The sequence below is a fragment of the Pomacea canaliculata genome, linkage group LG1, assembly GCF_003073045.1.
Source record: "Pomacea canaliculata isolate SZHN2017 linkage group LG1, ASM307304v1, whole genome shotgun sequence".
In the NCBI taxonomy this organism is placed as follows: domain Eukaryota; kingdom Metazoa; phylum Mollusca; class Gastropoda; order Architaenioglossa; family Ampullariidae; genus Pomacea; species Pomacea canaliculata.
The window spans coordinates 10,319,556-10,342,189 of record NC_037590.1 but is presented as its reverse complement, the minus strand read 5'-3'; the positions used below and the strand labels follow the sequence as shown (position 1 = coordinate 10,342,189).

The 22,634-nt window shown below is 38.0% G+C and overlaps 2 protein-coding genes across 2 annotated transcripts; one reads left to right on the top strand and one right to left on the bottom strand.

Annotated features, from left to right (window-relative positions):
- The first annotated feature begins 10 nt into the window (after nucleotides 1–10).
- Nucleotides 11–15,035, top strand: LOC112558728 (probable ATP-dependent RNA helicase DDX5). Its single transcript, XM_025229343.1, has 13 exons — nucleotides 11–224; nucleotides 1,892–2,087; nucleotides 2,612–2,708; nucleotides 4,547–4,680; nucleotides 4,825–4,890; nucleotides 5,028–5,169; nucleotides 5,691–5,851; nucleotides 6,703–6,875; nucleotides 7,306–7,416; nucleotides 9,979–10,040; nucleotides 10,628–10,687; nucleotides 12,191–12,421; nucleotides 14,635–15,035. Exons 1-13 carry the CDS (start codon nucleotides 88–90, stop codon nucleotides 14,739–14,741), a joined length of 1,677 nt encoding a protein of 558 aa, XP_025085128.1. The 5' UTR covers nucleotides 11–87; the 3' UTR covers nucleotides 14,742–15,035.
- Nucleotides 15,036–15,333: 298 nt separating this feature from the next.
- LOC112558748 (exosome complex component RRP46-like) lies at nucleotides 15,334–17,911 on the bottom strand. Its single transcript, XM_025229393.1, has 2 exons — nucleotides 17,753–17,911; nucleotides 15,334–17,529 (listed from the first exon to the last, which is right to left on the bottom strand). Exon 2 carries the CDS (start codon nucleotides 17,525–17,527, stop codon nucleotides 16,865–16,867), a length of 663 nt encoding a protein of 220 aa, XP_025085178.1. The 5' UTR covers nucleotides 17,528–17,529; nucleotides 17,753–17,911; the 3' UTR covers nucleotides 15,334–16,864.
- Between the last annotated feature and the right edge of the window lie 4,723 nt (nucleotides 17,912–22,634).

Sequence of the window (22,634 nt, the reverse complement as noted above, 5' to 3'; positions counted from 1 at the left end):
GCAACCACTTCCTGCTCGACTAGCTCCCTTTACTTCGTCGTGTGCGCAACGCCTGAGCAGCACGTCGCACCAAAACAACCCACGAGAATGATTTTCCGACATTCTTTACAGAAAGTGCCTAGTCTTCTATCTAGCTGTGTGAAGTTATTTTCAGTCCAGAAAACACGTCTTCTTGATACTGCAGCGTCTTTTCCGTATCGTGACAGACACCGCGAAAATGACAGGTGCTTTTGATTTGTTGCATTTAATGTACTTTTGCCCTTTCAGCTGGGCTAGTCATTTTGCCCTAGAACCATTTTGTCCCTCTGCCTGAGACAAATCGGCCTAGACTATGTTGGTTATATTTGATGTTAATAGATGCTTGCGTTATCAGTGATCAATTGTTTTTGAGACAATGGCTTTCTGTGTTGGGATGATGTAATACTGATGAATAACTGAATGGGAGCTTTCTTTCACATAACAGTAGGTGCCTGTCAAGAATGCCCCTTGTCATTTTGGCATCTTTTTTTTGGAAACATTATGCATGAAACTCTCCTCAGCCATCACTTCCATTCACTAGTGGAAGGTCAGTTTGGAACCTACACTTTAAAGATAACCTTGACTGGACAGCATGCAGTAACAGAGAATTGCAGGATCTTACATCAGTAGACTGACACTTTGAAAATATGTAATGGAAACTAACATTGACAAGAATAAAGTGGAAACTAACGTTGACAAGAATTAAGTCATGGTCATTGGCAATAGGAAGCTGATATCTGCATGAATGGAAGACAGCTGAAAGTGGTAAACATCTTCAGGTACAGTGGAACCTTGGCTAGCGAACACCTTAGATAGCAAATATTTTGGATAACAACCAAAAATTTCATTAAAACTTTGCACCGGATACCGAACAAACTTCGGATACCGAACAGCCAATGTCACCCACAGGTGACTGATCATCTCAGACCAAGCATCACTTGATGAGGAAGAACTGGTTGTCTTGTGCACAATCTGCTTACTGCTACCTAATACAGCATGAGTTGAAGACCTAGTCAGCTGCCATGTCAAGCCATGATCATGATTTATCCACGATGACTGGTGCTAGTCAAAGGACAAATGAATGAATGATGTGTGGGAGGATGTAGCCCTTGCTGGGATGATTTGACTCAGGTGGGGGGTTGGGGGTGGGGGCAAATGACCAGTGACTCTGAATCACCCTATGGAGGAGGAATCAGTTGCTAGTAGAAGTGTTATTCCATAATAAGGGGTATAGTTGTACTCTAAATAAGCCCTTTTTAATCTATAGGGTAATGGTAACACAATGGATGAGTTGCTGTTACCGTTCTTCATCTCAGCATATTGTAATAGAAATATCACAGTTTAAAATAGCCTTTCCCTTTTTTTTAACAGTGTCTAGTGTCTTGATCTCTGGGACAAATAAAGTGTTATCTCTTATATAATCTGAATTATAGTTTTGAACAGCACAAGTGAAATAACTAAGCAAGGTATTCAATTAATATAGTGTACATTGTACTCAAAGTAGTTTCTTCCACAGTCCCAAGGATGATGCAAAGAAAAAGTTGAAGTGTGGAAGAGAAGGCTAATGCATGTGTAGGATTTTGAACAGACTACTAAAATTTTTAAAATAAATCTTGATAAGGAAGTCTAGAAAAGCTGCTTTTAGTTACTTTACCTTAGGGATTTGTTGTTTATTTTAAACATGTGTGTGTGTCTCCACAATTGCAGATGTGTTCAGCACTAATAAAATTTTATTGAGATTTTAATTTAGTAAGTATTTGCAAAATTTGACTGCTGAAAATAGATATGCTGGTTACCTCCCAGCTCTGGGACTTAGGGATGATAGTCTGTGGTTTTTTTATTATAACATAACTTTCTGTTACTGGATTCTCAGAGACAGATCATGGTCAAGAAACCCACATCATAACAGAGACTATGAAAGAGACAGGAGCTTTAGAGGAGGTGGTGGAGGAAGAGGGTTTGGTCAGCCTGGAAGAACTTTGCTCAAACCCAAATGGGACCTAAGCAAATTGACAAAATTTGAGAAAAATTTGTATGTCCCGCATCCTGTTGTTGCAAACAGACCCCAGGTAAGAAAACATACAAAATAGAGATGCATACTTTCTGTGAGAGTGTAAAAAATACATACTCAGCAGTGTGAAACTGACGTTTTCACTGAGCTGCAGTACCACAGAAGAGAATTTGCAAATTTCTTGTGCTAGTGAATATGATTATCATTAAAAAAAAAATGTAAAGTCTTGTCTCCAGCCACTAACTCTCAAAAGTGTTTTTCATAATTCTCAAAGTTATTTGAAAACTTGTGTATGTTAATTGTTAGAGCACTACAATAAATAATGGCTTGGTTAGATGACCCTAAATAGGTGATCTAAATTCTATCTGCTGGTCATTGAAGGCTGTGGCCAGTCCAAGTGCAGATTTTCACGAGACACTGCTGTAACAATTGTTCTACTTTTGTGATGGTGTAGAAAAGGAAGTATTGACCTCTTTCCACAACACTGTTTATAACTGCAGTGTTGAAAGGGAACACAATATAATTGGATCTTTATGAATTCAATGGGGATGCTTGAGGTAGTTAAAATTCTTTAATTTGCAGGATGAAATTGAAAGATTTTATGCCGAGAAGGACATCAGTGTTTATGGAAAGAATGTGCCCCATCCTGTTTTCTCTTTTGAAGAGGCAGGGTTTCCAGGTGAGAAACTCAGTTATTGTGAAGAACATATGAAGGAAAGTTTTTGTCTTCAATAAAAAAAAAAAAAAAAAAAAAAAAGCAAGTTAAAGAATGAGCTCTAAAGGCAGAACTTCTTGTGGGCGTTTTTTTAAAATGGTTTCGCCCATGCCAGGGAAGGTAGGAGTACACGTGGTCAGTTTTCCCTACTTGCCACCCCGACCCTGAGGTAGGGTGGAGATTACATGGCAGTGCCGACTGCCCTAACAATGAAACATCTTTCTCAGCCGAGTACTTGCTGTTGGTGTTTAGAAAGCTAAGGTGAAATGATTCTCAGCTGAACATATTGTCAGGGTTAGAGCTGACAATTGAATGTATTCTCCATAAAATATAAAACAGAGAAAAAAATCAAGGAGAAAAGGATGAACAGCGGAAATGACACAAACACAAAGAAAACTGAATTTTAAAATTTTATTTTTATTGCTTTCGTTTATCTTTCTCTACATCTCTATAGCTTTCTTTACTCATAAGCGGTAATAACAATATTCAACATTTTTAGTTTTATTGCCCTGGTGACTGACATAAAACACATCTGGCTTTGGGTGCAATTTTCGTACTTTTACAAATGGCCAACATTTCACGCCTGTAACACAGTGCCCATTCACCATCTGTCCTCTTGCTTCCAGCCTTGGATTTTATTGTACATTTGCAGATTACTATCCAGAATTGCAAGATGAGTAGCTGCCATGGAAGTGCAGATAGTGGCAAGAATATGATCTAGTAGAAAGGACATTGAATTCATCAGATGAACACAGGCTGTTATTTCCCAGATTCAGGGTGTAAGAAACAGAAGTATACATAATTGAAAAATAAAATGATAATACGACAGTGTAGATACTAGAGTACACCGATGTACATGTATGGTGCACTCAAAAACATCGGTCAGCTATTGGAATCCACACAGAAATATAAATTTAAGTATTACAAAACAAAGCCTTGGGTGCAAAACTTGTCCTATCCGTTTTGACTGTAGATGTAATCACGGACTACGAGCCATTTCTCCATAGCCTTCTCACCCGGCTTTGGTCTCACCAGGGGAATGAACTGAAAATGATAAATATTGGTATCCCCGCTTATGGGAGACCCAAACAGACATAAAGAAGATTGTTTCACAGCGAGACGAAGGCAGCTGGCATGACATGGTCCCAACTGGGAAGGGACACCCAGAACCAGATCCGATGGCTTGGTGTAGTTACAGCCCTATGCTTCACTAGGGGTGAAAAGGATTGAGAAATCCCTCTTATGAGTAAAGAAAGATAAAAAGATACAAAGTAAAATAAAGAAGAAAAGCAACAAAAATAAAGTTTAAAAATGCAGTTGTTTTTATTTTTGTTTTGTTTGAGCTGTTCATCCTTCTCTCCTTTATATTCTTCTTTTGTATGTTTGTTTATGGAGAACACTTTCAATCCTAACCATGACATTATGTTTAGATAGAAGCCATTTCGCCTCACCTCAGACCTTACAGCAAATACTCTGGTCAGGTGAGAAAGACGTTTTATTTCTAGGCTAGTCAGCGGTGCCTGTGATTTCTATCCTGTCTATTGTCCAGGTAGTAATTGGAGATGACTGGCTGCTAGTTCTTGGCACCGTGTGTACTCCTACCTTCCTTCACATGGGCGAAACCGTATTCTTCTGTTGGTTAAAAGAAGTTCTGCCTTTAACGCAAAATGTTTTTTCTCCAAAATTGTATATTTTAAGTCAACACTGATATTACAAATTTTCAAGACTTTCAGAACATCAACTTATTAAGGTTGTGTATGTTGAGTGATTTTAAGTTACACTGCTTTTTTTTGTCCCTCCAGATTATATCTTGCGCCAGATACAAACAAATGGCTGGAAGGAACCAACTACAATACAGTCCCAAGGGTGGCCCATTGCTTTATCAGGTCGTGATTGTGTTGGCATTGCCCAGACTGGCTCAGGAAAAACACTAAGTGTATGTTTACAGTTTGCAAGATTTTGTTCAGTCCATTTTCTCTCTGCTTAAGTTTAAATTATGCATATTAATTTTGCATATTTTAAACAAACAAATTTGTATGCAGTGTTTTTCTGTTATTCATTAATGTAATTTTCTTTGCAGTTTATACTTCCAGCCATTGTGCATATAAACCATCAGCCCCGTCTAGAGCGTGGAGATGGCCCTATAGTAAGTTCTTACTAAAGTCAATATCACAGTTTGAGCTGGTATGTTGCTGTTCAGAGCGGAACAATTTATAGTGAATCAAGCATTATTAGAAAAAAGCAGCTAGACTATTTATAGAAAGCAAGTACTTTTTTTTCCAGGCTCTTGTTTTGGTACCTACACGTGAACTAGCACAGCAAGTACAAGTTGTTGCCTCCAACTCTGGTCGGACGTCACAGATTCGCAGTGTTTGTGTTTATGGTGGTGCTTCTCGAGGTCCCCAGATTCGAGAATTGGAAAGAGGTAAGGTGGTTTATTCCATTGTTTGTTTGTTTTTTTAAATATACTGTCTGCACATAATACTATTGTAGAGAGTGATCATGCTGGATTCTTATCAATTTTTTGCATGGTTTTAAAGTTGGTACAATCATGCAACTGCAAAAATGAAGCTGTGTAAACAACTGAAAATGTAGATAGTTATTCAGAGGATGTAAAAAGAGACCAAGACCACGACGCAAGTTTAAAGCTCACTACCCTAGAGAAGTTTTCATTATCAGTGGCTGCAAAAATGGCCTTGGGATGATAGGATGAGGTGTAAAGTGTACCAAAAACACAATAAGAGTAATTCATTTACCAGCCCTAGCTGTGTGAATTACCAAGGAAGAACACTGCTCCAGAAAAGTGATGAAAAAATAATGAATATTTATATAGATCTTTTCCAAAAAATGTTTATGTGTGTGGTTTTGCCCTTTCTTTTTTTTTTTTTCAACTTATTTGAAATAGTTGTGTTTTAAGATATATAAATTGTGATCAAACTTGTAAAGGGTGTCAGATCTGTATTGCTACCCCTGGACGTTTGATTGACTTTCTGGAATCGGAACAAACCAATTTGAAACGCACAACATACCTGGTTCTGGATGAAGCTGATCGTATGCTGGATATGGGCTTTGAGCCACAGATTCGAACTATTGTGGAACAAATAAGGGTGAGCTTGATGAAAATTATTTTAGAAGTGGTGTTGTATAGTTTCTTGTGGCTAACATAACTTTGATGAACTGACTTATTTTAAAGTTCAGATACATTTCCAGAGTTTTATACTAGGTTAAGGCACAACTGGAATTGTACAAATACAGAATATTTATGCTGCAGATAACACAGGTTTGTGGTGCAGAAATGCTAGAAATATGAAAGTACACACTGAATATAATATACGCAAGTATATAGGGCAAATTATCTAAGTCACAAAGTCCTACATGTTAAAAGTGAATGGAAAAAAATCAAAATAACCGTAAAAAAGAATGATTAGTATGAGCACAAAAGAAAGGCTCCATTGGCATCATGTTACCAACAGCAAAACTGTCTCACAAGACATCATCATGACTAGAGCAACAATCTAGTCTCAGTCTAGTGATTTATTTTTAAAAAAGTCTTAGTTCTTTAATTATAAGTATTGGGGGAGGGGGGCTGTTAACTCCAAAGTACAGTCGGCCAGTTCCAGTATATTTTGGTACCCATTACATCAACCCACTAGGTCTTGTTCTGGTTTTAAGATGGTGTTTGCGTGAGGTCCATTGACTGAAAAAATATACAGGAATGGGAAATACTTTGAAGACTGCCAGTCATTCAGATTTTGCATTTAGCTGTTGTGTCGAAATTTTAATTGGAAGATTTATATGAAAAAAAAGCTAAGTGATATAATAAATTGATGTTTTCATTGAGCTACATTCAGATGTTGTCCAAAAGTATGACAAATGAGGCTTACTGCTTCTACTAATTAATAGCATCCTTAAATTGCCAGTATTAAAATGTGTAAGAAATGTATGGCTGTGATTGCAGCCTGATCGCCAGACACTAATGTGGAGTGCCACATGGCCTAAGGAAGTACAGAATCTGGCGGAGGACTTTTTGTCCAATTATATCCAGGTTAACACAGGAAGCCTAAAGCTTAAAGCCAACCATAATATTCTACAAATCATTGATGTTTGCATGGAACATGAGAAGGAGGAAAAGTATGTGAAGCCATTTTTTTTTAAGCCCATAAATTTTAAGGAAACAAACTTTGTAGTGAAATGCTCCATGTTTTGGATACAACAATCCGTTTAAACAAGGATTCTGAAGTTGATAAAGAATAAAATAAAGGACTGAATAACTCCTTGTGGAGTGCCCTTTAGTGATTTGTACCCCCTGAAATCACTGTTGAAGAATGCTACCTTAGTGTTAAACTGCTCATCACCATAACCTATTTTCTCTGTTTTCTTAATAAAAATCTGTCTTAAATGAACTTTCTTCAGAAACTGGGTGCAGTAAGATTTGATCAGCTTGTTGTCCCAGTGCTAGTTATTTAAAAAAAAACAAATAGTCCATGTCCTTGTTTCTTGAATATTTAAGCATCTCATATTTTTCTTTATTGATTGCAAGACATGTTTTGTTATTTTCCAGGCTGTCTAATTTGTTAAAAGAAATTATGAGAGAGAAAAACAACAAGACAATCATCTTTGCTGAAACCAAGCGAGCAGTTGATGATCTGACTCAAAGAATGAAAAGAGAAAGGTAACAGTCGACAACTTACACAATCTTAAGGATTCTGGAAAACATTAAAAATGTATTTCTAATATTTTTATTAACTTTGTAATCTTTGATGTGCTTTTTAAAAAAAATCTATTAATGACACAAATATAACCTATATGCTCCAAGAATTAAAATCTGTATTTTGAATATCTTTACGGTTGTTTTTTTAAAATTATAGAATGATAAAGTACCATAATTTCATCAATGTTCTCATTCAAAAATGTATGAATATTTTAAAAATAAAGCTATACAGTCATATACCAACATCCTTGGGGTTTTCGTAAACTATAGACAGTGATCTATAGGATGATATCTGAAAAGTTTTAGAAGATGCAAGCAATCATGCATGATAAACACCCTCCCACTCAGTGAGAAATAGAGAATTTTTTTCTAAATATCAATTTCACCCAATACAGGCAGTCCTCGGGTGACATCAGCCCCGAGTTACGATGTTTCATGGTTACAACACATCTCCCATTTACTGTATAAAGCATTGTTTCAACTTACGTGGTTTTGTGTCGTAAACGTCGTAATGCAAACTTCATGTTTCATTTCATTATTAAACATATTTTAAATTCGTTTTTTGATAATTACTGTGTTAGGATAGGGTAAGTGCTTACAGTATGTTATTTACGTACAGTATGTAAACTATGTACGTATATTCCGACTTACAGCGAAATTCGGTTTAAGATGCAATGTAGGAACGGAACGTCGTAAGTTGAGGACTGCCTGTACAATGTTCATACCAGGATATCCTATCATCATCCTTAATTTTATCTATTTCTTTTTCTTAACCATGAAGCTTAGCGGCAATAAGCACTGTTTCTCTTAAATTCATGCAAGCTTATTTATTTTAATAATTTGTTATTCATCATTAGAATGTTAATGAGAGGTTGACATTTTTATTTTACCTCACTGCATAACAAAACTTACTCAAATTTCACTATACTCGACATTGACGCTATTGTCAGGACTCCATTTCAGTGTAATCAAGAATGAAAAGTTTTAGAAAACAAAAACTTATAATTCATTCTGCCCCAAAATTTTTGCAGGGAAAGATCCAAAAATTTATAAGTCTTAAACATTCATAATCTGTGCATACAGTCTTTTTGGAAGAGGGGCGGGTGAAATAGAGTTGGGTTTAGTGGCAAAGACAGTTAATGACAGTTAATCCTCTGGCTGCCTTTAATCACCATTTATGTCTGCAATGGTAAGAAAATAACTCACAAGAATTAAATAAAAAACAACCACAAGAATTATCTGGTCTAAAATTTTTCTTTCATCTCTAAAATCTTAGAAAAGATTTTGTATGGACAGCTCTTTTCATACTTGAGTGATTACTCTTTGCTGTACTTTCAGCAGTCAGCATGTTAGCTGTCACACAGCACTAAGACTTCATGGCTACAAGTTACAGATTAAATCTTGCAGGCTTTTGATTGTTGAGATCTGTCTGTCTTAACTCTGCTTGATTTCAGCACAGCATTTGACACTGTTGATTGCAGCATACTTCTTGATTCCCTTAGATGCCAGTACAGTCTTTCTGGAACAATTCCATACTGGTTTGGAAACTATGTGGCTGCAGTCAGCGAGTTATCAGTAATGTTTCACCATGAACTTGTATTGCTGGATTGCTCACTGACGATTTTTTTAAGTTAACCACTAAAACAAGGCTGGTGTATACATAGCTTCCGGTTTAATCACGTTTCAGCTTAACTACTGGAATGAGGCTGGTGTATACAAAGCTTCCGGTTTAGTCACATTGTTTAGGCTTGCCGAGACTAACAGCGGGGGAACTTCGCGAAAGGCTAAGCATTGGTCTCGGCAGACAGGCAGCAGTCCACCTATACACGTCCGTGGTTTAACAGACTATACCTTGATGTTCAGGTAACAAAGGTACTGATTTGTTCACTCATTCTCTTTCAGGCTTGATTTTGTCAGTTGTTCTCCTCTTCCTCCACCTAATTGACAAACAACAGAGAGTTCAGAATTCCGCTGCACATCTTGTTCTCAATTCAAGAAATGTAATCATTTCATGCCTTTTCTCTGTACACTCCTCTGGCTGCCTGTTTGGGCATCAGTTGATTACAAGCTGGCTGTAATACATCATAATTTAATCTGTGGCTTCTCCCTTCTCACTATCTATTCTCCATTGAGACACACCACTATCTTACAACTGTCAAGAGTTTGCACCAAAAGGCTTAGGAAATGATCCTTCTCTTATGCTGGACCCAAACTATAGAATTCTCTGCCATTCTTATTTCAAACCATTCAGTCTTCCAAGTTTCAAGAGGGTTTTAAAGACTTTCATTTTTCAAAAATACCACTTGTGATAAATTTTTCAGCCATTCTTTACTTTAAAAGAGGGAATGTAATCTTGACACCACACTTGAAATAACAAGCTATAATAACTTTATGTCAATCATATAAGTGAAAAATACCACTTGTGGTGAACTCATGTATTAAGGTATTAATGAGTTCTCAATGTTGAGTAAAATATGTGATTTTAATTTTTTTTTATTTTTTATTTATTGAAACTGATTTTAGATGGCCAGTCACTGGTATTCATGGAGACAAATCACAGCATCAGCGGGACTGGGCTCTGAATGGTAAGAAGTTTTATTTATTTTTAAAGAAACTTATCACTATGCCTAAATTAGAAATGTATACGTACCATAAGGCAATATATGCATATAAAACATGCTGTCGCCCCTAGGTTTATGATGAAGAGAACATAGCAGTCCACTTGAGTAAAGTATTCTAAGGTCTAGCTTTTCAGCATTTCAGTGCTGTATTTGGTTCCATTATTGTTACCCTTTACACAGTACAGGGAAAATGACAATTTCTGAGTTAGTACCAATGTATAGCTGCATGCTTTAAAGTATTTATAGGCTGCGCATAATGTGGTGAGATTTTGTTATTCGTTGCTTTTAACTATTTTTTTACTTTTATCTAACCACTTCTTTATCTGCTGTCTTCCTTCATGATCATTAACTACAAGTTAACAATTACAGGCTTTGTGGTTTGGTTACATTATTTGATTAAACATGAGTCATTTTTATAGATGTTTTATTGAGACAGGGTTTTAGGAAAACCTGTGTACAACTTTATTTGAAATTTGCATCTGTTTTTATAGATATCTTGATAATAAATAAGGCATTGTGAATGAGCAAATAAAATATTTTATGCTTTACAGAGTTTAGAACTGGAAAGTTACCAATCTTAATTGCTACAGATGTAGCATCACGAGGCTTGGGTAAGCATTCTGATATTTTTCTACAGGCTTAAAACTGTTTCCATTTACCATTTTCTCCCATTATAATAATTTTCACATTTTCAAAAAGTCTCAAAATTTGCTAAATGGTAAATGAACAAGATTGTCATACCATGGTGGTGCATGTAATAACCTGGGAGCTTTTTTTTTAAAAAAAAAAGAAAAAGAAGGATGACAGTATTTCATGTAAGAAATGCAAGATTCTGAATAGATACTAGCCACTGAGCTGCTGGCTGGGCATGACTCTGTAACACAATCAGGTTGGATCTAGATTTTAAAATAACATCAATATTTTGTTTTAGGGGTGTGGGAGGAATAAGTTTTAGCAGAATTTTGATATAAATACATGTAGTTATCTATTATGCCTGCAAGAGAAAACCCTACTACTTCTCAACCTCATGAAAAATATTGTTATTTAATATATAAGAATGAACATTTTGACTGCAAGCATACTGACGTGTGCTAGGTTGGAATTCATAATTTTGTATCTGTATCTACTGTAAAGTGATGGAACTACTTTTGAAATAATAATTCATCAGAAATACCTCTTGCTTCATGTTCCTTGTTCATTTTTACTTCATGTGAGGATATAAAGTAAGTGTACAATCAGTTTTTCTGGCATAACCAGAGGAAGAAGAGTTTCATCATATCTGTGGTTGCAAGGATCACCTATATATCACAAACATCCTCGATTAATAGATTCAGAAAGAGGACCTCCCTCTGTAATTGTTTAAAAAAAGAAAGATTCTAATCAGTAAATAGTTTAAATAAGGCTAGCTAAACATATTTTAGTACCTTTGGTACACATTTCCCCATTACAGGTGCTTGTCAGGTATCTGACTGTTTTTCTTCGTAAGACTGCCCCTTGATGACATGAACAGATTACCACTTAAAAAAAAAAAAAATTCAAAAAGGCTTTGTGCTTTGGGTGCAAGAAACATAAGGAAACTTTTAGCATGTAGTGCACAAATAATAAAATTTACTTAGTCTGCTATATTAAAATCAAGAGATAACACTTAAAATATGGTTTTGATAATTATTTAACAATGTGCTCGGATCGAAAAAGTTAGAGATAATACGAATACTTATGTATCAAACTAGACTTATGTGTTATCATTCATTCTCATTTCTTAAATACAAAGACATTGTTACCAACTAATATGTCAGAGGCAGCTAGGTGGTTTTTGTGTAAGTGTAGCATGAAAGATTGCTAATCTCATGTATAGCTGATGTATGTAGGTAGATGTGTTTGCATCCAGACACAAAAGAGATGTGGTTATGAAGGGACAAAATTACATAAATAACAAAACTTATAACTTTATCTTTTTAAAATAATTTTTTTCTTGCTAAAAATTCTTCTTTCCAGCTACTCAATTTGATGATGCTTTTCTTGGATCATAAATTTGTAAGTGTGAACATATTTAGACCATGTCGATTTGGTGCTTAATTTTTTTTAATAACCATACACTGGGATTTGCCAAACAGATGTCGATGATATCAAGTTTGTTATCAACTTCGACTACCCAAAAACCTCTGAGGACTATGTGCATCGCATTGGACGCACTGCTCGTAGTAATAAGACTGGCACGGCCTACACCTTTTTCACTCCTGATAATGCCAAGCAAGCCAGTGGCCTTATTGGTGTTTTGCAAGAGGCTAAGCAAGTTGTGAATCCCAAGCTTTTCCAGCTAGAAAGAAGTGGCAGGGGATTTATGGGTAAGCAAAGCCTTTTAGACATTTTTTAATTTGTTTTCCACAAATATGTTCACCTTTTCATCACTACCAACCTCAGCTAATTTTTTTTTCCATGCCTGAATTTAAAATGTCATTTTGTGGTTTGTAAACTATCCAGTTTAGTTAACTGTATCACTTTGACTAGGTACTCTAAACCTACCAAGCTGCTGTGATTGTAGCATAGTTTTGTGAAAATGTCATCACTTTTCAACACACTAGACATTTTTGTTATCGCACTTTTGAACATTAGTACATAAAAATGTTTGTTCTTTTTTCTTTTCTCTCAGATAGTGTGGTTTGTTTTTAATAGATACCAAATAAATGCCAAAAATAGCTTGACACTACACTAAAGTGAGTTTTAGCTGCTGTATAAAAAGTTATCTGTGGCTATAGTCAGACACAACTCCTTGACAGATTTAATTCTTACCTGTGAGACGACATGATCTAAAAGTAGGAGATTTCCTCATTGTAGGAGAAAATAAGCTTCAATTTAAAAAGTTTGGATAGTGAGTTGTTGTGGACACAAAGTACATGTTGGGTTAATATTGTTATCAGAAGATGCAGAATTTTTTTAACTACATAACAATCATCTGGTTCGTTGTCCAGAAAATAACTCTTTATGTTTCGTGGGATCTGCTGTGATAAAAGATATGGTAAAACTGACTATTCTCCACTGCCAATTTTTGCCATGGTAAAAAATGCAACTGTTTTGGATCAATGTAGAGGTTTGGACAGAAAATTTTTCCTGCCATTGTTTGAAAAATGATTGTTGACACTTTTTCAGTTTGTTTAGGCTGAGAAATGCTGTTAGATGATTAAAAATGAAACTGATCATTGTAGTGTCACAATAGAATACCGAGGGTGGGGTGCCATATTATTTTTGGATTTTTTGGGGCAACTTTTGATTAGAAAAAGATTGCACTACATGAGGGAAAACAAAATCATTTGATTTGGCCTGTCATGGCAATTGCAGATTTCGGTAAATCTATAAGCTTTTTTCATAAATGTATATTAATAATAGTAATGTAAATTTTTATGACAAGCGAGGAATAGATAGGACACATGTAAGTACATGATGGGACAGACGTATGCTTTTCATTGGCTTCCATCTGGGCATGTAGTATGTGTGTAGAAGGAAGCAAGGAAGAACCAGGTGCTACATGCTTTCCACAAGCAACTAGAGGAGTAGTAGAAGTATGTTTTTGCAACACACAGTAGTATGCAGCAAATGTCATATCACTGTGAGAAAGTTAAAAAGACAATCTTGTATAGGTGAAGTTGTAAGAGCTGTTGAAAAACAGGAGCAAACAGCAGCTGAGAAAGGCAAGACTTTTACCATGTGTGCCGATGCAGTAAAGAAAGAGACAACACATGGGACTTGTTATATTGTCTGAAAGTTGATTCTGAAGAAATCGTATGCACCACTGTTTGGTCAGCTTGGTCACTTACCACAAACTTGAAAACCAGAAAGGAGCATGAGGGTCATCTAGGACTGTAGACCACATCCAAGCCCACCCCTCTGCCAATACCCCATAATGACAGAATTGTACAGGTTTCAGATTGCTGTTAAAGAATTTGTAAGCTGTGAAATGCCAGTGTGCATGTTTTATGCCTGAAATTGTACTGCTGCTGTTGATTAAAATCTCATTATATTTTTGATGTCAGTTGTTGAACAAAATGAGTACATTTGTTTTTCAACAAGCTGAATCCATTGATATCAAAACAATTTTTAGTTACCTTGAAAATGTTCTCTCATTTTTTAATTCTGAGTGTTATGCTTGAGTGCAGTAGCATTTGCCTGAAATCCCAATTTTGAAGTATCACTAATTTTTTCTGCACCAGGCTGTTACAAAAAAAGATTAAGCAGTTCATTGTGTTAGGTAAGACTGTCAGACGGTGTTATCTAAAGGGTTAGCACTTGTTACGTTCTGACTTGAAGCATTTTATTCCTTTTCAAGCATAAAATTATCTTAAAATTTTAATTCCTCACTTTGCATCTATCTGAACTGTTATTAAAAAGCTTGGTATCATTGAAATCAGGATGAAAAAAAAAATCTATGTACTTTACTATTGATTAAAAAATCAGCTTCTTGTACCTACTTAGAAGCAGACTTAGCTTGATGTAAAGCATTAAGTCATTTTTGATATACAGTATTTTCAATATTGTTGATTGCCAAAGTGATTGTCTTTTACAGGCCATGGCAGATATCAAAGCCATGACAGATATCAAAGCCGTGACAGATATCAAAGCCGTGACAGATATCAAGGCCGTGGCAAGGACTCTTTCGATGAAGATTTTTGAGTGTGGTGGAAGCCAAGAGAGACAGAGTCATGACTGACGTGAAAACCATAAAGAGAAAGGATGGAGAACAGAGTTCTGGCAGATAACCATCTTATCTTTTTTTTTTCTGCAGCTGTATGTTTCTCTTTCACTGCCATCTCTACTCAGTCTTCTTACCAATGTCAGTGAAATGGACCACCTGGTTGAATGTATGTATTAGTATTTAGACTGTCCTTATTTGCAGGTGTAAAGCATGACTTTGTAAGTGATGAGTTATGAGTTTGTTGTTAATAAAAGCTGTTATGCATAACCCGAGTCTTTATTCTTGGCTTCATTTTGCAACCTTTGATATCAGTACTTTCTACTCAAGGCAAAGTTAAACTATCCTGTTGCTGTAGATAAACTTACAGTATTCCTTAAAAGATCATGAATATTTCAGTTTTGGGCTGATGAAGCACAAACAAAATCACAATGCTTAAAACAAGCAGATGCTGATGAAGGATGTGGAAAGAATCACTTTCACCATAAACTCTACTCTTAGTCTGTGCTTATTTCACTACTAGATCAATAGATGTCTTCAAAGGTTACAACGCTGTCAAGAAAAAAGTACAAGCATGGAGATATTTCCCTTTAATGGACACCCCTAATTATGGAGATGCATACAAATCAATCTGATCAAAACATTTGGATTGTCAATGTCTTAGTCTTCATGAAACAACAAAAGCTTTGCAAGAGGAGGCGGCTGAATTGCATGGGCCTCCCAGGGCCCTAATTTCCGAAACCTGCCTAATGCCTATCATTGTCAAGTGTCATCTAAGGCAGAGTTTGCTGGGTGGACTTTAAAATCTTCACCTTTGATCATCTTACATTACAGATGATTCAGTGAATGAAACTCTTAAGATACTGCTGTTGGAGAAGCTGAGCATAACAATGTGGGAACAAAAACCCCAGAAATTATATATGAAATAGATCACCAAACCTTCAAAAAAGTGGGCCTACTTACTCTTAATACCTGTAAACATGTTAGTATTTTATTTAAATAAAAAAAATTTTGAACAGAGGAGGGGGGAATGATACTTTAAATGATGGATGCAATGATTCATCTCTATCACTCATTGCGCAATAGTATCAAGAGTAATCATCATAAAAGGAATTGCAGTCATTTTACCCACCATAGATCTGATACATGTTATGTTTTGTGTGGCCTGCAAGTTGCAGTGCTTCCCAAGAAATAGTTTTCTTATTTACCATCTTTACAGAATTAAATTTTGAACATTTGTCATGTGAGGGACAGCCATGATAAAGTATTACAAACTTTTAAAAGAGTGAACCTAAAAGATCCCTTCAGGTTTTCATTAAAGTAGTGACAGGCTTTAAACAGCTTAAGAATCCTGTTAATCCTTTCATTTTTAGCTTTACATGCATATACACACTTTTCTGGTTAATGGTATTTACTTAAAAATGGGTACCCAACTCCACAGAGGGTTGGGGAAGGTAAGGCAGTGAGGGAGAGAAGATGGGCACCACCCTCAGGTAAAGCTGCCCCCCCCCACTCCCATGAGAAAAGTGGTCCTACCCACAAAAACCTGAAAAGGTTAGGGGATGAACTTTACCTTTCTTTTATCGTTTTAAGAATGTGTCTTCTAGACAAAACAGAATTTAAAAATTGCATGAAATGCCTTTTGCCACATGGACAAACATCTGCAGATGCTGCTGAAGTGAATGCTTCTGTGAAGCCAGGTATATCACACTAGTCTTTCTGTACACAAATGCAATACTACCAAAATAATGGGTCCATATTTTTTTTAAATAAGGTCCACAGATATTAGAAATAAACTAGGCATTTCCATGAGCTATAAAACCATGACCACCTGTCTCTGGCAAATCAGCCAGTCCCACAAAGGGTGATTTCTCAGCCAGATGCTTATGGATTTTTTTTTGTTAGTGCAGAAGTACCTCCTGCATCTGAAATTTGCACGCACACAACTCTGAGGAGCCATGAAGCATTTTATGTAAGTTCTGATGCATGTGGAGCATTGCCCTAAGATAGGTTCAGGAAATATAGGGAACACAAAACCCTTACCTTGCGCCCCCCCCCCCCCTGCATTCAAACATTTGTGTCTTCTACGAGTTTAAGTTTTATGTTATTTTATCTTTGAAAACTTGTTTTCTAGACACTCCCTATAGAATTTAAAAACTGTATCACATGCTTCCTGGCACAAGGAAAGACACTGATTACGCTGCTGAAGAGAGAGTGTTCCTACTGATGTGAAGCTGCACACAACACTCTTGTCAGGCTCTCTGAACACAAATGTGATAATACCAAGACTATCCTTTTCTGTTGATCCTTCCTGGGGCAGTAAAAGCACAGATCCATCATGCTTGACTTTAGCTGTAACAGCAGCTACAAGAAATTTCATGCTAATACTAGCATCCAGAAGTGCAAGACAAGCAGCATTGATACTTGTAGCCAGCAGGCCACCTTGGTCTTCTATCTCCTGAATGATTATTTGTATTGATGATCGGGGATGGAGTGCAGTCAGAGCAGCAGTCTCAAATATGCTTCTAAGAAGGGTTTCACGGAGTTTGTCTTCACATCTAGGTAGCCCTACTTTTGGTTTGTGAATCACTTCGATGGTGGCTCTGTCCGGAAACTCTTTGGAAAGTCTGACTTCACAAGGTCCATAAACTGCAGCTGCAACCTGCGTATTTCCATGAGTTAATGAAGCACTACCATCGGGCTGTGACAGGTCACCGAGCGTGCACGACATGGATGCAGTAGAACAGCTTCCGTCTGATATTTCCATTTCTACACAACAATCACGATAAACAGTTTAAGAATTTACACTTTACAAACCGTTATCAAATTTCCTTCAGTATCCTATATGAAAAAGTCAAATATTTCGAAACAACTTTGAAAGTTTTCAAACTTGGCAAATACAGGATTAATATCAAATTTTGGTCCATAAGTGTTTTAATAGTGAAATGTAATTTTAAACAATATTCCAAACCTCGTATGTGTTTACACTTACCTGAAATTATAAAACTAAAGCTGTTTTTTTTTAGGCTGTATATTTAGTTAAATCCGTTTGCAAACTACAATGAGGGTATGAAGGCGGAAGCGGAAGTGGAAATTTTAAGCTACATCGTAGGTGAGGTAGAGTAATCCACCGCTTTTGCTGGTCAGTCCGCAAAAACTCGTGACATCACGTAAAAACAAACCATTGCAAGAAGAGGAATATATGGTAGAAAATACTTTTATCCCGCTTAGCGGTTACTTCGAACGTATATTTCACAGATGCGTGCACCAAGTGTATTTCGCTTCATGAAGGTTCTAGCTAAAGTTGACTTTCTATAATAGCATATAAACCAAACAGTTCCATTATAAACATAAGGCTAAACAGATAATACGTTCCAGACCGAACAAGACAATTAAGTATACCTATAAGCAATCAAACGGTTACTCAACTTCGACACTATGTTCATTAGAGCACGGACGTTTATAGGGATATTATTTCGTGATTAAAGTGAAGCAAGTAGCTTTTACATTGTAGGGGACAATACGACTAAGGAGTTAGGTCGATATTGTTTAGGGGCGAAGTGACCATGCAGTGACTTCAGTGACTTTCATCACTCTTCAAAAGTGACCCAAATCCTTATGATTAATATTAAAACCAGTTAGATGCCCACGTATCACCTTTTGATAGCATAAAAACGGTATATTATATAGAGAGCAGATTATTAGTAAACAAATGGGGATTTCACCGAAAAGGCAGGCCATCGCGTATCCTGACCCACTGACCTCCGACGCCTAAACCACGCAGGAAAGTAGTTCCCCATTACAAGCGCTGGCTTATGCATGTAACGAAGTAAAGCATGTATCGTAGTAATCTGTCGTAAATACCGACGTCGATATACAGGTAGTCCTCGACTTACGACGGTGATCGGTTCTTACGCGGCGTCGTAAACCGAATTTCGACGTAAGTCGGGTACGTTCATACAGTACTGTACCATAATAACAGCACAGTACTGCAGGCCTGACGAGAGGGGGGGACAGGGGGGTCTGGTGTACCCGGGCCCGCGGTTGTCAAGGGGGCCCGGCCTTGGTCAGTGGATTTTTTTTCTTCTTCTCCTTTTCTTTTTCTTCTAAAGAAAGGTCTAAGGACAGAACACCCAAGCATTACACATGCAGAAGTTGAGTTTCAAGTCTGTAGAATACAATTTCGGAGTACTGGGGCCTGTCGTGAGAAGTGTAGTCAGCGGGTATCATATTCTCGCTGGACAAGCCAAGAGGTGACGGCCGCTGGACACCAAAGATTTTATCGCGTGTGAACCGCCCTGAAGAACGTTCGTGCCATGAGATTGCTGGCTACAGGTGCCACTACGGGGAAGGGTGGGGTGGAGGAGGGGGCGGGCCCTGCAAGCAAATCGGAATGAACAGTGGAGATCAGGCAGGTATGTTACTGATGTGTGGCCACTCTGTGAACCGACATGGTGGGGGCCCGCCCCTGGCGCTGCAGCCTGTAAGCGAGAGACATCAAGGCTGCTTTTTTTCGTAGTTACTAAGCAACACTGAGACTCTTTTTAACCGTATCTCCATCACCATGCAAACAACTACATTAGTCTACATAGTAGATCCTTGATACAATGAGACTATTTTATCCTGTAATACTATCGCAGCCAGCAAAATAGAACACATTATTGCAAAACATTTTAAAAACTGCTGTCCCGCAAATTAGGTTTATAAATTGATCACGGTGGTTCTTTTGCTCTTTGCCGACAAAGCTCCCGGTAAAAAGGAGTACTATCTACCCGCCATCCGTCCCCCAAAAGCCACCTCGGAATCTTCTGATTGTGCGCTAGTTGTCTTCAAGGAAGCTGTCATATATGGTGCTGTATATTGAGTTTTGCGGTGCTGCGACATTTGCTTTCGAATTATCACATATATTTGAATGTGTTTTTAAAGGAGCTTCGTGTAACGTATATTTGTTTCACGATGAAGAATGGAAGAAAAGAAAAGTTTACAGATGTGTTATGAGTTATGACATAAGTGTTAGTTTGTCCACGTTTTCATTAAATTTCTCCATGTCTTGAACCCACAATCAAGGTAGAGGCAAATTATGTTTTAGTTTAGAGGCCATTGACTAAGATGACAACAACTTCCACCCATGCCGGCCATCGTGGGCCGTAATGCATTGTTGCTGACAACACGACAAAAGGGAAAGGGGTCGGGGGTGTGATAGTTTCTGGAAGACTCCACGGAATGGACTGGGAATTAAATGGTCGGGGTTTGGAGCAAGTGGAGGTGTAGACTGACATTTTTATGAGATAGACGAGTCAGCGGTAAAGTCGCCGTGTGTTTGACCTGACACTTAATTTTCCCATCCCTTTCGATCGGAGTCACAGGACCAAAGAAAGCTTGGACCATTGGACCTTAGAGATAGCCATAGTCACTTAATTTCACACCGCACTCTCCTGCCTGTCGCACGCTGTCTTCTACAGTCGAAAAGCCGAGATACGCTGCACTTTGTTATTATGGTCAGTACACTAGTTTTTTATTTATGCTTCTATGATTTTCTGTTTATTGGCAAATAACATTTGACAAGGCAGGAACATCAGTGTCAATGAGAGTGACTAGCGTCTCAAATTGACTGACAATAATGAAGTTGTGAGAAAAGCTCATTAAGTTTTGTAGCACTCTAGTAGTGTACGAAGTATAATGTCTTTGGTTGTAGATTTGCATCTTATATTCTAGAATGTTCAGCACGGCAGCAATGTAAAAAGGTAGAATGCGTTGTGGCGAGGGAGGAAATGATGTTCAAACAATGTAGCAATGTTCACAGTAAAATGTCTGCGAAGAAGGGCTAGAATGTTCGAGGGTAGGGAGAAGAAATAGTAGGACTGACAGTGGATGGGCAGCTTTTGTGAATTTGAGAGAGAGCAGTTAGGCCAGACGCTGAGCAAAACTGAATAAAAAACTTCAGTGTGGAATTCAATCTCTGTGTTATTTCTGGTACGACAGCCCCCTCTACGTAGCCATTTGACATGTTGGTTACAAGTTTGTAGTCAGCAGGTAAAATGACAATATTAGTACTGTATAACTTTGTTATATGAACTATTACGATTCAGCTAAAATATGCTAAACATTTCTATTTTTCTGTCATTTTTACAAAACCTTCTAATCTCCTTAAATATTAAAAGTATTAACACTTACTAGCTAACTAGTCTTTAAAACAGTTGCTTTGTCTTCTAAAACTGAGCAGGTATTTTAACGGCTAGTGACTGATGGCGGTTGAAGTCGACCGAGTTTATGCTTCGTAAAAAGTTGGATAAATTCAAAATGTGCGTGTGTGCGCGCGCGCGTGCGGTTTTGCTAAAGGAATAATATAGGAAGGGACTTTCGATAGGTGCTGCGTGTTTGTTATGTATGTTATTTGCTCAAGTTACTTGTCAGTCCTATGCTCTCAAGAATCGTCGGCTGGCGCTAGCTGTCTCCTCTCATTCTCCCCCTCACCTCTTCATCCTCCACCCCTCCCAACCACATCCGCACACCTGCATCCTGTCGCTAGTCGACCCATCCCGCTCTCCCACTGTCACCCGGCCAGCGACCACCACCCCCCACATCGCCAGCTCCACCCTCCCTGTGTGCGTGCTAGGTTCCATCCCACGAACTTGCGATGTCCCACACTACCATACAGTATAATAATCGAGCACTCGCGCGGAATTTCACAACTTGTGTCTTTTAACAGCACACAATATGGCATAGTAATTTTTTTTTACATTGAATTTATAGTCGGGACCGAGCAAAAGTGGCATAATACCGAGAGTGGCATAGTAGCGGGGTGGCATAGTAGAGAGATTTGACTGTATTTTACTATTTTTTACTAAATAGAACAGTGTGCGAGATCTTGCAGGCCTTATAAGCAATCTTTTTCAAAGTTTACGCCTTTGCAACGAAGAGGTCTACTTCCCACGGTAGAGTAAAATGTAACGGGTACAATTTCATTCACTTTCTTGCATTCATTACTAGCATGGGGTACTGCATTTTGTGCAGTGATGTCGTTTGCCTGATAATCTTCCTGTCAAATTTAGTTGAGTTTGACAAAATGTGTGGATTTATATCGATGCCAGTGCCATGCGCACCACGCACTCATGCACATACCCTCAAGTGCTACAGTCTGATCCTTTAACATCATTTGTCCTCATTTACTAACCACTCGCATGTAAACAACTTTATGTTCAAGTAGTGATGTAGATCCTAGTGCACTTGTCCTACTGTTTGCAGTCTATATTTCGTTACTGAACTGTCACGGATCAGTCCGTGCCTCCTTTGTTTTTTTTTTGTGGCAATTGCGCCTGAGTTTGGTGAAAGGAAATGGAGGGGGGAGCGGGGTGGCGTAGCCAGCCCTGTGTGTGTGTGTTGCCCCTCTGCGATGGACAGTCAACGGCGTAATTAGTTGACGGATATATAGAGGTCGTGAACCCCACGTGAGTTTCGGACCTCACGTGCGGCTGAAAGAATGCGACACCGGGTCTAGGGGACTGGGGGTGAAGATTTAAGGCGGACCGTAGCGTCGGTCGGGGGGGGGGGAGAAACGAGTAACAAGAGGAAGTATCGAGCAGCGAGTTGAGGGGGGGGGGGAGAGAGCCATCCAGCGATCGAGAAGCTGATTGATACAGCGGCGGCTGTTAATTGTGTTAATTGTGAGTGGAGTGTATTGATGACGGACTTGCTGTACCGTGTTTGCTACGGAGCCGCTGCTGTTGCTGTGTTTTGGGGATCGCAACTTCAGTAGAACTACTGCTGAAGGTTCCTCGCCGAATCTGCTACTGAAGCGGTGGACATCGCCGAGCTGAGAAGTTCCAGAGAAGAACAACCCGAGCCGACGACTATAGCGGGGCAGCATCTCATCA

Bases quoted from the DNA above. Each gene is read 5' to 3' on its own strand.
- LOC112558728 (XM_025229343.1), top strand. From the start codon at position 88: ATGATTTTCCGACATTCTTTACAGAAAGTGCCTAGTCTTCTATCTAGC. The intron at 2,709-4,546 runs GTGAGAAACTCA...TTGTCCCTCCAG, and splicing joins TGAAGAGGCAGGGTTTCCAG to ATTATATCTTGCGCCAGATA. The intron at 12,422-14,634 runs GTAAGCAAAGCC...TGTCTTTTACAG, and splicing joins AAGTGGCAGGGGATTTATGG to GCCATGGCAGATATCAAAGC.
- LOC112558748 (XM_025229393.1), bottom strand. From the start codon at position 17,527: ATGGAAATATCAGACGGAAGCTGTTCTACTGCATCCATGTCGTGCACG.